Source organism: Vulpes lagopus, chromosome 21 (genome assembly GCF_018345385.1).
Source record: "Vulpes lagopus strain Blue_001 chromosome 21, ASM1834538v1, whole genome shotgun sequence".
NCBI classification, from domain to species: Eukaryota; Metazoa; Chordata; class Mammalia; order Carnivora; family Canidae; genus Vulpes; species Vulpes lagopus.
The window spans coordinates 12,949,078-12,961,632 of record NC_054844.1 but is presented as its reverse complement, the minus strand read 5'-3'; the positions used below and the strand labels follow the sequence as shown (position 1 = coordinate 12,961,632).

At 42.0% G+C, this 12,555-nt stretch overlaps 1 protein-coding gene across 1 annotated transcript in view; it reads left to right on the top strand.

Moving 5' to 3' along the window:
• Positions 1-12,555, top strand: part of GRIN2B (glutamate ionotropic receptor NMDA type subunit 2B) — a 420,281-nt gene that overhangs the window by 360,576 nt on the left and 47,150 nt on the right. Inside the window, exons 7-11 of the mRNA XM_041735346.1 lie at positions 2,916-3,118; positions 3,868-4,039; positions 4,260-4,413; positions 7,921-8,046; positions 10,942-11,171. Of these exons, the coding sequence (XP_041591280.1) occupies positions 2,916-3,118; positions 3,868-4,039; positions 4,260-4,413; positions 7,921-8,046; positions 10,942-11,171 (885 nt within the window). The remainder of the gene's footprint in view (positions 1-2,915; positions 3,119-3,867; positions 4,040-4,259; positions 4,414-7,920; positions 8,047-10,941; positions 11,172-12,555) is intronic.

Below are 12,555 nucleotides of genomic sequence, written 5' to 3'. Positions count from 1 at the left end.
TGGGATCATCTGTGCCCTTCCCTTCCCCAATGTACTAGATATTGTAAATCCATAAATATAACATTTGTTATTGCAGTAGGTTTTATAAACTGCTGTTAGTTGAAATATCTCCTTTTAAATACTGTGCATTTGCTTTTTGAAAAAATATAAATGCTAGACTTTATGTATAAATACTATTAAATCTCATCCCACTTGGTTTAGTCCATTCCAATTAATTCATATCACTTCCAACCTTGATTCTGCAATGCAGTGTATCTTCTATCCCATTTAGCTTGTGTTATCTGCAATTTTGTAAGCATTCCTTCTGTTTGGTTTTATGAAACACTACACAGGCCACTTGTAAGAACAGAGTGTCCTGACGTGTCCCTAAAGACCTCTTTCCATGTTGGGATTGATTCATTAAACAATATTTTTTCTCTTTTTTGGATAAATATTTTACACTCAAATCTGTCAAAGTATACAATAATCTATATTATATTTCATATGGTTCACAAGGGTTCATGAAAAACCTTGCCAAAATGCTATGTCTGCAGCATTTTTGTTTTACAGATACAGTAAGTCTATTATAAGTCTATTAGAAAAGAAAATGCTGCTTGCTTGTTGAAACCTGTTCCTGATTAACCTATAGTAGTTCTCAGTATCAGTAACTTCCTTTTCCAATATGAACAAAGGATTAATATTTCAAAATAGTGAAGTCAACTCTGTCAAGGTAGATTAAGCTGAATGCGCACACCTTGACCATCCAGGTGAGAAATTTGAACACATCCTGAGGGCAATGTAAGGCTGTTGGAATTCTTGAGCAGGGATTATATAACCAAATAATGTTTTAGGAAGAGCCATCTGGCAGCAGTGTCCACAGTGCACTCTGGGGGGTGGGTACCCTGTGTGAAGTTTGAAGTTGCCTACAGTAATTGCAGAATGGGCTGCTGTACTACTGGACTAGGCTAATAGCAGAAAAGATAGAAAAGAATAAATTTAGATTTAAAAGAAAAAACCAAAAAAATAAAAAATAAAAAATAAAAAAATAAAAAATAAAAAAAAAAATAAAAGAAAAAACCCCAAAGGGACTAGTGAGAGAAGATGATAAGGGTAGAAAAAATAAATAGGTATATTAGGGGTTCCCAACTTTTCCCCATCATGGAACATGCAGAAAATGCTATCAGTTTGGCCACTGGGATAAATAGGGCAAGTTGGAGGTAACTCAACATCATGGGCCCCCAGGGCTCCCCTCTCCCAAGTCCTACCTCCTCTCTCACCACTAGCTGAAGACATAAATATCTCCATATGGCTGGGAAGCCATTTGGATATTTCTGCTTGACAAATAAGTACTCTTAGCAATATGAAGAAAACCAGACTTGCACAAATATAGGACCTTTGGTACGGAGAAGACAATACACAAAAAGGAAAGCAAACATTTGGTTCAGTGCATAATTCTGAATACAGAAGTCAAACATGGTTTGCACACTTGGCAAACCCTGGCACCAAGGTTAATGCTCAACAAGTTGGTCCTGGACACCAAGCTGCTGACCATGTTATAGTGATCCAATAAAATAAGGGCAGTAGCTGTACAGACCTAATACTGGCATGGAAATAGCACCTACTAGGCAGGTGGGAGGGAGATAAAAACCACACCTAGGGAGTTTCGAGGTAGAAACCCCACCGTAGACAAAAGCAGACACAAAGGAAGGCATTTTGGTTTTGTGTGAATACGGAAATCTAAGCCTATTTGCTTGAAAATTTATGAAGTACTGCCCATTTGTTGCTCCTTACTGATTTATGTAGTTCATAATTAAGTAGTTTTGTAGTCCTGGTGCCTCACTTATGCTACTAATTTGCATTGCTCCATGGAGGAAATTATAGATTGGGAAAACGCAGGAGCTTACAATCCATAATTCCTGTGATAATTGAAGATCTTTGGTTATAGAAAATGAAAAGGTGTTCCCTCTTCAGTAAACTCAAGGGCAGAGTGAGAACAAGAACCCACCAACGAAGTCCTACAGATTCTATTATAAAAACAGGAATGAATGGCTCTTCTAAAAGATAATGGGACCCACACATTTCTCCCAATGATTGGCAGCAGGGCCACCATGTGAATGATTCCAGGGGGCATCCACTTCTCACATTGGAGTATATTTGAGTGGTGCTCCCTGAAGTTGGGGACACAGCCTGTGCACATAGAAAGATCTATATGGTCCATCCCAGGGCTCCCACCCAACCCAGCAGGTGCATACCTGCATTGACTTATGGCATTCACGACCAGCCCAACCGTGCTTCCTTCCCCAGCTAAGCTATGTCAGTATTCTTTAATCCTGACTTATCATTTTATTCCAATTCAGATCTACTCAGTTCTCCACATGACTTCCCACTGGACTTCTGTTACAAGCCAAAACACATCCTTCTGGCTCATTTGCTCCAGTCATTCTGTTGACCTTTCCAGAGCTATTTGCTGCTTTCACTATCATGCTCCTTGTTACAGTTAAGTAGAAAAAACTGCCAGCCACACAAGGCAGGAGACTCTGTCATCCTCCCAGCACTTGGTATAGGCTTTAGTGTTAGCACTTAACCATCTATCACTGTAAACATTTGTTTACATTTCAGACTTCCTCACTCAGTGTGAGTTTGACGAAGGGCAGAACGATGCTTCTTTGAGCCACAGGGTTTTGCAGGGTGCCCAGCACATAGTAGATCCCCTTTTTCACGTATGGTAAGTGAGTGAGTAAATGAATATATTACCTTTCTTAGGTATGGACATAGTAGTCTTATTCTGAGCATAAGGGTTAAAAAGCATTTCCTCTCTATTGTGTACAATGCCTGTGTCCATTGACCTTTGTTTAATAGCTTCCTGGGTGATGCTAGGAGAAGCTGCTAGGATCTATTGCCAGTGGTTTCTGAGTCTTTTGTTTACCCCCATGCAGGTGGGGAAGTGGAAAGACAAATCCTTGCAGATGAAGTACTACGTGTGGCCCCGAATGTGTCCTGAGACAGAAGAACAGGAGGATGACCATCTGAGCATTGTAACCCTGGAGGAGGCCCCCTTTGTCATTGTGGAGAGTGTGGACCCTCTGAGTGGAACCTGCATGAGGAACACAGTCCCCTGCCAAAAACGCATAGTCTCTGAGTATGGCCCCTTCCCCAGTGCTCTGGGTGGCATGGGATAGTCAGATTTAGTATGGCTGTCAGCACCTGCCTGAGCAGGGGCCTGAGGCATAGAATGAATTTGGTACCGTGTTCAATTTTCATTTACTACTGAGCAACGGAATGACTAGCAGTTCTGTGGTTCTGTCCAGGTCATGACCCAGGGGAATTACTTCTAACTGTGCTCACATATTTTTGGCCTTGCCTGGTCTCAACAACCAGGACTTCAAATTTATAGAGATTCAAATTTGCCTTGATGTTGAACTATGTTTTCTTGAGTCATCATGCCCTGTAATTTTGAGATTTAGAAACAATTTTGGAAATTGGTAAAACTAAGCTAAACTATTAGAAGTCAGGATGATGATTCTCTTTGGTGAGGGTGGGAAATGCCTGGAAGAGAAAATAAAAGGGTAATTTTTCTGTATCTCAATTTGGTGCTGGTTAAATGGGTGGGTTCAGTGTGGGCAGATTTATCCAACTGAACCCTCAGGGTATGCACATCTTCCTGATGTATGTTATACTCCAAAGGAGAACTAAAAATTGGGAGAAAACATGGTTCAATGTGATGAGTTAATGAAAGAATTACAGTTCCGTGGTCTGATTTATTTCCTCACTCAGGTGCTGAGCGGTGAAGGGAGGACCTGCTTTTGGGTTGGAGCTTTAATGGTAAGGGTAATATCTGCTCTCTTGTACAAAGCCTTGTTTTGTTTTCTTGTTTCTTCAACTGGTTAGGAATAAAACAGATGAGGAGCCAGGTTACATCAAAAAGTGCTGCAAGGGGTTCTGTATTGACATCCTTAAGAAAATTTCTAAATCTGTGAAGTTCACCTATGATCTCTACCTGGTTACCAATGGCAAGCATGGGAAGAAAATCAATGGAACTTGGAATGGTATGATTGGAGAGGTAAGTGTCAGAAAGTAAGGGCCATTTCCATTTTTCATTTATTTTGTTTCATGCAAATATATAAAAAAATGCTCATTTATAAATTTTAGAAAATGGAAAACAGTAAATAGACTTTCCTGTTCCCACTATACGAAGGATACCACGGCCAGGCCATGTTTTCCTTGCAGTGGTCGTTTGCCTTCCTGAGTGCTCTAATTGAAGCATTGTGCCTTTCTCCCAGGTGGTTATGAAGAGAGCCTACATGGCGGTGGGATCACTCACCATCAATGAGGAGCGATCTGAGGTGGTTGACTTCTCTGTGCCCTTCATAGAGACTGGCATCAGTGTTATGGTGTCACGCAGCAATGGGACTGTCTCACCATCTGCCTTCTTAGGTAAGTGATATGCTTGCTGGTGTGAAGCAATTGGACATAACAACAGGTACTTTATGTGAGGGTTAAGTGAAGGAGCACATGGCCAGGCTCTTTCAACCAGGAGGTGGTTTGCTAGTAGTTTATTTAATTTGGGGGTCTTGAGAATAGATTATTCTCAAACATGAAAACTGAAGAACACCCAAAACCAATAGGGTAGAATAACACCCTGTAAAGAAACAGTGCTGGGCCCCTACTTTAGTCCCGTTCCTGCCACTTATTCATCACTTGACCCTGAGCAAATATGCTCCATCCTGGGACTTTGTTTCATCATCCATAGAAGAAGACATTTCAACCAGCTGATTTCTGGGGCTACTTCCTGCTTTAATGATTTCTAATTCTAGCTATCATTGAAATACCTTTTTAATTGTCTTCCAAGAATTGAGCTCCAAGCTACCAAAAAAGGTTTTCTGTTTTTACATGCATTTTTCTGAGCTTTGCTAGGTACAGCTGATCCGATGCTTCCTCCCATTCTACACCATCCTTCCTCGTGCTGTTGTATACTTCTCTATTCTCCAGCATCTCTTATGTGTCAAAAGCCTTAGATATGATATAAGACCTGGTGAGATAAGGCCAAGATTTCAATTAGATGAGGTCCTTTGTGAGCTCATACCCCATATTTTTTTTCAGGGGCTGTGAGAGCAAAGGGTTGGAAAATAAAATGTCACCTTAAAAACAGGACATTGGACTGGGAGACAGGCAGCCCAGCCTGGGCATAAACAAGCTGTAAGCCCTTGGACAAGTCACAAACTCTCTGAAGGACATCAACTTTTTTTTTTAATGAAGATATTGGAATAGACCTTGACTAATGTTTCTTTAAGCTCTATCCAGTGGGCAGGGGGGAAGGGAAGTTTTTAATGAGTGTACTATAAAGTGGAGTTATAGATCCCATAGAATTTTTCCATAAATTACTCGTTTCTCAGCTAGCCTTCTTACAGTGAAGCAGATTCTAGCCCTGCCAACTTTATGTGAAATATTAATAGATAGCACACACTCTATGCATTAATCCTCATAGCAGTTTTGTGTATTTCATTTGCTTTTCTCCTTTGCAAGGATAATTGGAACATTAAGAGATACAAACAAAACTACATTCTAATTCTAACCCATCACTATAGCACTAACCTCACTCCTGAACTGGAAGAGCCAGTGATATATCAGCATAGCCCTAGAATGACATAGCAATGCCAGGCAGGGTGTGTGTGTGTGTGTGTGTGTGTGTGTGTGTGTGTGTGTGTGTTTGGAGGAGAAGCAGTTAGTTGCTTCTAAGGGGTAAAAGAAGCCAACATTTATTGAACACCTATTTTGTGGTGTTCCAAGCATTACAGTATATCCTTTTGTTATATTATCTCATTGATACTCATTGATAGTATTATTATACCCATTTTATGGCTCAGGAAACTGAATCTTAGACCTGTTAAGGAATTCTCCAACAATCTATCAGTTCACAGCTAGTAGACCCAGGATTAAAGCCCAGATGTGGCTGCCTTTAGAGTCTGTATTCCAGTACTCATGGGGACATTTCAGAGTGCAACTCCTAATCCAGGCACTGGTGGACAGAGGTTAGGAAGTGATATAATGCAATGAGAAAGTACAAACAAACTTTGCCCCAGAAGACCTCAGATTATAACCTGGCCCTGCCACTTTCTGGCTATGAACTTGGAAAGGACCTTGACTTCTGTAAAATAGATATGGTTATACCATAATGAAAGAGCCATTATAAGGATTATACAAAACATATGGTGAAAGTACTTTCTACATCGTAAAACCCAACACAAATGTTTGTTGTATTTTATGTACAAAAAGTTGCCATGGACTCAATGGGGGAAAAGAAAGCCTAGAGAGGATGCTTTTACTCAGTTATTCCCTAATCTTAGAAGTAAAATCAGGGTAGGACTTTAATTAGTGAGAACTGAGGGTAGGGGCCTTCCTTACTCCACCATATAGAGGCTTTGAATTAAACCTGCTACCCTCACATCTCTGGCTGCCACTGAAAGGTTTTACATTTCACAGTTGGTATGTGTCTTATCAAGGTCCTTTTTATTTTTTTATTTTTTTATTTTTTTATTTTTTTATTTTTTTTAATTTTATTTATTTATGATAGTCATACAGAGAGAAAGAGAGAGAGGCAGAGACACAGGCAGAGGGAGAAGCAGGCTCCATGCGCCGGGAGCCTGATGTGGGATTCGATCCCGGGTCTCCAGGATCGCGTCCTGGGCCAAAGGCAGGCGCCAAACCGCTGTGCCACCCAGGGATCCCATCAAGGTCCTTTTTAAATTGTTAAGTGACCAGGTTTTTTATAATTCCCTTCAAAAATTCAAAAGTAATGTAGATTTCAAGTAAAGAAAATATTTTCTAATTTCCAACCAATCTTTCCCCTTTCTCAGCTTCATCTTTATTAATGATTTGGAAAGTGGAAAAAACAGTATGTTAATTTACTTAGTTATGAGTTTACAGTGTGATGTGACAGCTAAAAAGGCCAGAACTATTTTGAGACACAATTGAGGGAACATCATATCATGGGAAAGAATAGCAATTGTCCCTTTTTGTAGACCTTCAGAGAGGTGGCTCTTGGAATACAGTGTTCAATTTCTAGACACTTCTAAGCCAGAGAGATTTAGATCAGTGGAAGGGATTCAGCAATAATGATTAAATAAATTAAAGAAAGCATGTGTAGAACATTCTTGTTCTCTTTCCTAGTCTTATCCTATCAACTCTTTCACTTGGTGTTAGGGTATAGCTTGTAGTTGTTTTGTTAATTTCATCAGAGGCATGTTCCCTTGTCACTGCTACATTCCCACTATTACAGATACTGATTGTCAATATGGATGGATTTTTTTTGACATTGACTCCCATCCTCATACCCTAAAGCTGTCCCATAAAATATACCACATCACAATGGGTTGAAAAGTAAATGTAGGCTAGGAAGTCTAGGAGAGATGAGGCAAGAGGGCAAAAGAATTATTCATTGGATGCAGTTATTACTGAATCAAGTCAAGTCCAAAATAAGACTAAGTCTATGGAGCGTGAATTTGTGCACAAAGTTTGGAAGCATCAGTGAAAGGTTTTCCAGGCCTCTACGGAGCAGTGTGGCCATATGGGTGACAACATAAACCAAGAGCCAGTCCCATATGATTCATTTACTCAGTATCTAGTACTTCTTATAGTTGCACATTTCCTGGCAATAGCAGAAACTATCTCAAAAAGTTCAAAAGAAGAAGCTCTCCTTCTCATGTGTTTGAAAGAAAATAGACCTTGACCTGCCTATCAGGGGAGTGGAGACATTCAGACACAGCCTGTCACTCTTCCTCAACCCGGGCTGTGGCTCTCTGAAGACATGCAACACACTTGTGGTTTGTTTCCCCTGCAAAAATACGTGTTGCCTATGCAAATTATATGCAAATTAAGCAGAATCTGGTGGGGTTTTTTTCTCTGTTTTAATTTTGAGCACTGATTTTTTTTTTCCTTCTCCAGAGCCATTCAGTGCTGACGTATGGGTTATGATGTTCGTGATGCTGCTCATCGTCTCAGCCGTGGCTGTCTTTGTCTTCGAGTACTTCAGCCCTGTGGGTTACAACAGGTGCCTCGCTGATGGCAGAGGTAAGCCTCCTGTAACTGTTGGATTTTTGCATTTTTCTCTCTCGTTCTCAGTTCTGAGTTTCTGTACTCTTCTTTTGGTGTCTTCCCACTCCCTGACTTATCCATTTTTGAAAATGAACCCTCAGCCTTCCATGTCAAAAGCTTGGCAACTCATTAAAAATACCCCAATTAAGAGGTTAGTCTGGATCTGTATGTCCCTCACTGGCAGGAGCCTCACCTAGCAAGCCCAGTTCTACCCCGGGGTAAATGAGCGGAAAGCTGGCAGTAGATTCATGTAGCATAAACATGTCAGAGGAAACTATTTTAATAACCTTAGGCTGTGAGCCGTCTGTCTGAACAGAAGGACCAACAATGCAGCTATACCCATATATTAAGAATAAAGAAAATGAGGCTGCCCCAGGATATACAGGGGGTAGTTGTGGCTAATGGAGCCCACCTCTAAGGTACAAGATCTTCAAAACCCATGACCCTGGCTCAGATACGTCTGCCAGGGAGCATAGACATTGTGTGGTTGAAATAAAATGACCAGCAGATAGTAGTTCTCACCCATAGCTACTGTTGAAGGTAGTCCAGTTTTCTGGCTAAGTGGGTCAAGAGATAGGAGGACTGCCCCTATGTTCGAGGCATTTATGAGACTTCATAAAACATTTGCTATATTCCTGAAGAGGTACATGGAACCCCTGTAAATAATCCAAACTTTGAGAATTCCAGGATTAGGAAATATTACACTTTTTTCCCTGAGCCTTCTCTCATCCAGAACGTGAGCTTTATTCTGAGATTGTACCTCCCAGAGGAAAGCCTTTTTTAACCCCAGCCACACAAAGAATTATCTGTAGGGCACTTAAAAGACAAAGGTGCTTGGACCTCATTTTCTAATATTCTGACTCGTTCCAGTGTTGGATCTCGGGCCACTAGCATGTTTCAAAGTAGTGGTCTTCTACCTTGGTTGCATATTAGAATAACCACCCACCCCACAGCAATTTAATAAGAATCTTTGGGGTTGGGGTGCTAGGCAGCTGTGTTATGTGAAAACTCCCCTAGAGTTTCTGTTGACTTCACAGTCCAGGCTGTGAACCACTACTGCCCTGTGTATTTCCAGGTTCAGACCTACCTTCTTATTTGGCTCATGCATTCTGGGGTAGACATTTGAATATCTCCACAATATGATACAGTCATGGAACCTTGTGCCTGTGCCAAAGGGTCTTCCAGAAGCCATGACCTACTTCCCATCCCAAGTGGCATTAGTAACAAGTGAAACATCTGAGAAACACACAAGTACATACATACGTTAACAGTGTGAGGAACTGAAGTGAGTGTATGCTCTCTCTTCTCACTTTGAAGAAGATCAAGGAGGCAAAAATCCAGCTACAAAATTCAAAGCAAGGGCTTACAAGTTACTTACTTTACCAAGGGGCACCTATCTTCACGAAGGAATTCAACTTGGACCACTTTAAATACCAAGTCTCCTTGGGGCATTTTGCAATGTACAAAAGCTTTGATTTATGAACAACTTTTCAGTTACACATCTGTTCCATGAAATAAGGTCCACACGCACAGATGTGTGTGCACAGTTAGATACTAGGCTTGACATGTGTAGTCACTGATTTAGTTGTCAGAGCAGATGCTATCGGGATCACAGATAGCATCATAAGACCTGTGCTAATGTGTTGTAAAACTGTGCGGGCAGATGTTCATTTCTGCAGTGGAGGGGCTACATGGAGACCCAGACATCAGGCAAGATTTTGCCATCACCAAGCTTTGAAAGCATTGAGACCACAATAAATCTAGGAGCAGAAGACCTGCCACTGTGCATATAAAGGTTGGGTGGAGGAGAGTCAAAGACAGTCTGCCTTTCTGCCCTCAGTGAGTGTGGCAAAGCCAGGCATCTGTGATTTCTTCTCTGGCCTTCCTGATATCTTTTACACAAGCTACCATGGTAGGAAGCCCAGTTGGGATGTGTTGGCATTGGAGTGGGGTCGAAACATTTAGTGCTAAGCGCTCGAAGCTAAAGAAAAATGAGGGTAAGGGACTTTCAAAGGCATCTAGCAGCAGTGTGAATAAAATTGCAGGAGGCCCATGACAGTGGTAGAACATTCTCTCTAATTCTTGTTGACCTTTCTTAAAGTTGAAATCCTTTCCTGGTAGATAGAAATATAAATTTCAGGAATGACAATAATAAGGACACGAGTGTGACAATAGTGGGATAGTTGCCTTTGCTATTCAGTTTGGATGTGGTCTTGAGGGTCTTGTATGCATGGGGGCAGGAAAGGGGCTTCTCCAGTGCCCTGGCTGGGCCCTGAACACTAGTTGAAGCAGGATCACACACACACCGACAGGCCCCTGGATTTTCTTCCAAAGAAACCTCTTCTGATAAGTCAATCAGAGAAAGGCAATTATCATATGGTTTCACTCGTATGCGGAATATATGGAATAGCGCAGAGGATCATAGGGGAAGGGAGGGAAAACTGAATGGGAAGTCCTCAGACAGGAAGATAAACCACAGGAGACTCTTAAAAGAAAGAAGCTGAAGGTTGCTGGAGGGGAGGTGGGTGGGGGGATGGGGTAACTGGGTGACGGCCATGAAGGAGGGCACGTGATGTGATGAGCACTGGCTGTTATATGCAACTGATGAATCATTGAACTCTACATCAGAAACAAATGATGTACTAGATGTTGATTAATTGAATTTAAATTTAAAAAAAAGAAATAACCTTCTCCTGCCTTCCTGAGGGTCCCAGGAGAAGAGAGGCATAAACTCAACTTAAAAGTGTCTGTATCTTAGTCGGAGGGTTTCCTGCTCTGAGCAGGAACTCACCCAGCTCCGGGTATCTGTTGGTTTACATAGAACCAGTGACTCTGTCTTACCTTTCTGTCCCTGTCTTTTGATCCCGGCAGAGCCAGGTGGCCCGTCTTTTACCATCGGCAAAGCTATTTGGTTACTGTGGGGTCTGGTGTTTAACAACTCCGTACCCGTGCAGAACCCAAAGGGGACCACTTCCAAGATCATGGTGTCGGTGTGGGCCTTCTTTGCTGTCATCTTCCTGGCCAGCTACACTGCCAACTTAGCTGCCTTCATGATCCAAGAAGAGTATGTGGACCAGGTTTCTGGCCTGAGTGACAAAAAGGTAAGAGAACCACCTGAGAACCTCCCCCACCCCGTATTTCCCTCAGTCCCGCTCTGAGCCATACAGCACATTCTCGCGTACCTGTTCATTTTCTCCCTCTATAGAATCAGCAGGTCTTTCTTACACCTGCTCACACTGGGACGTGGCAGCAAAAATCCATTTCCCTACTGAAATAATGGTGCTGCACCTTCGCTTCCTGATTTGTGAAAGGTTGGCACAAGTGCGCCCCAGGCTGCAAATAAGGGGCTTGGCATGTTAGTGGCTTCCCAAGAACATGGTACCTCCCGCTGGACGTGCTTGGGTGGCCCGTGAGCGCAGGGCCGCCCGTTTGGTGTGTTATTAGAGGGCCGCCCCCTGCACCCACACTGAGAGCGCTGGCCCATTGTGGCCTTCATTTTCCTCCCAGTGGTATTCAGCCGTGGGCTCTCCGTTTGTTCATGGGCATGCTCCTGTGTTCCTAGGGCTAAGAGGGAGGGTGGTTCACATTGTTCCCGAAGAGAACTAACTGCTATTTAACTCAATGATTGCCCTGTGTGGTGCCGATGAATAGGTAGCCCCCATATACCAATTGCAGGCCTCCCTGCCGAGCTATGCTGCTGAGAGAGGAAGGAAAGTATCTGCAGGTTTGTGTCTTTTCTGGACGAGGATGTGCCAAACCTGTCCTAAATGCCACACTCTCTAGAGTTTGCTTGGAGCATCACGGTCTCTGCGGGCATTCTGTCTCCTGAAACCATGAGGGCTGGGCTGGTCCGAGATGAGTGATAGGAGCTACCTCCAAGGAGTGGCCAGTAAAACTCACAGATGCCGCCACATAATTCTGGAGACTTTCTCTCAGAACAAATTTCCCACCCTTTGTTTCCTTAAGTTTTAGAAAATGTGACTTCCCACCCCTTTCACCAGGATGGAAGCTATGAGATATGGACACGTGTGTTTGGAAAGGATAGGTCAGATAGCTAATGATTTCATTAGCTAGGGGCCTAGGTTTCCCCCAAATAAAACCTTCTACCCTTAACAAATGGTTTGAGAAGAGTAAGAGGGAAGAGCCAGACTTTTTGAGAGCACAGGTTCTGATTTCTCCATCTATTCATCTCTACTCACCAAGAACTCTCAAAATCATGTAAGGAAAGTAAAGAAACATCTAGAGAATGAAAAAAATATATATGTGTATGTACGTATATGGATCGTTCACTGTGTTTACCTTTTCACATTATCTCTTCCTCTAATTTGTCTTCCTTTATTTTCTCCTTTATTTCTGAAAATAATACCCCTCTTGTAGGTCCTTCTCCATCATTTTAGGTTTTTATTTACTTTTCTAACACATGGTTTATTATTCATTTATTCATAGATTCATGCATTTATTACTTAATTCATTTTAAACATTTCT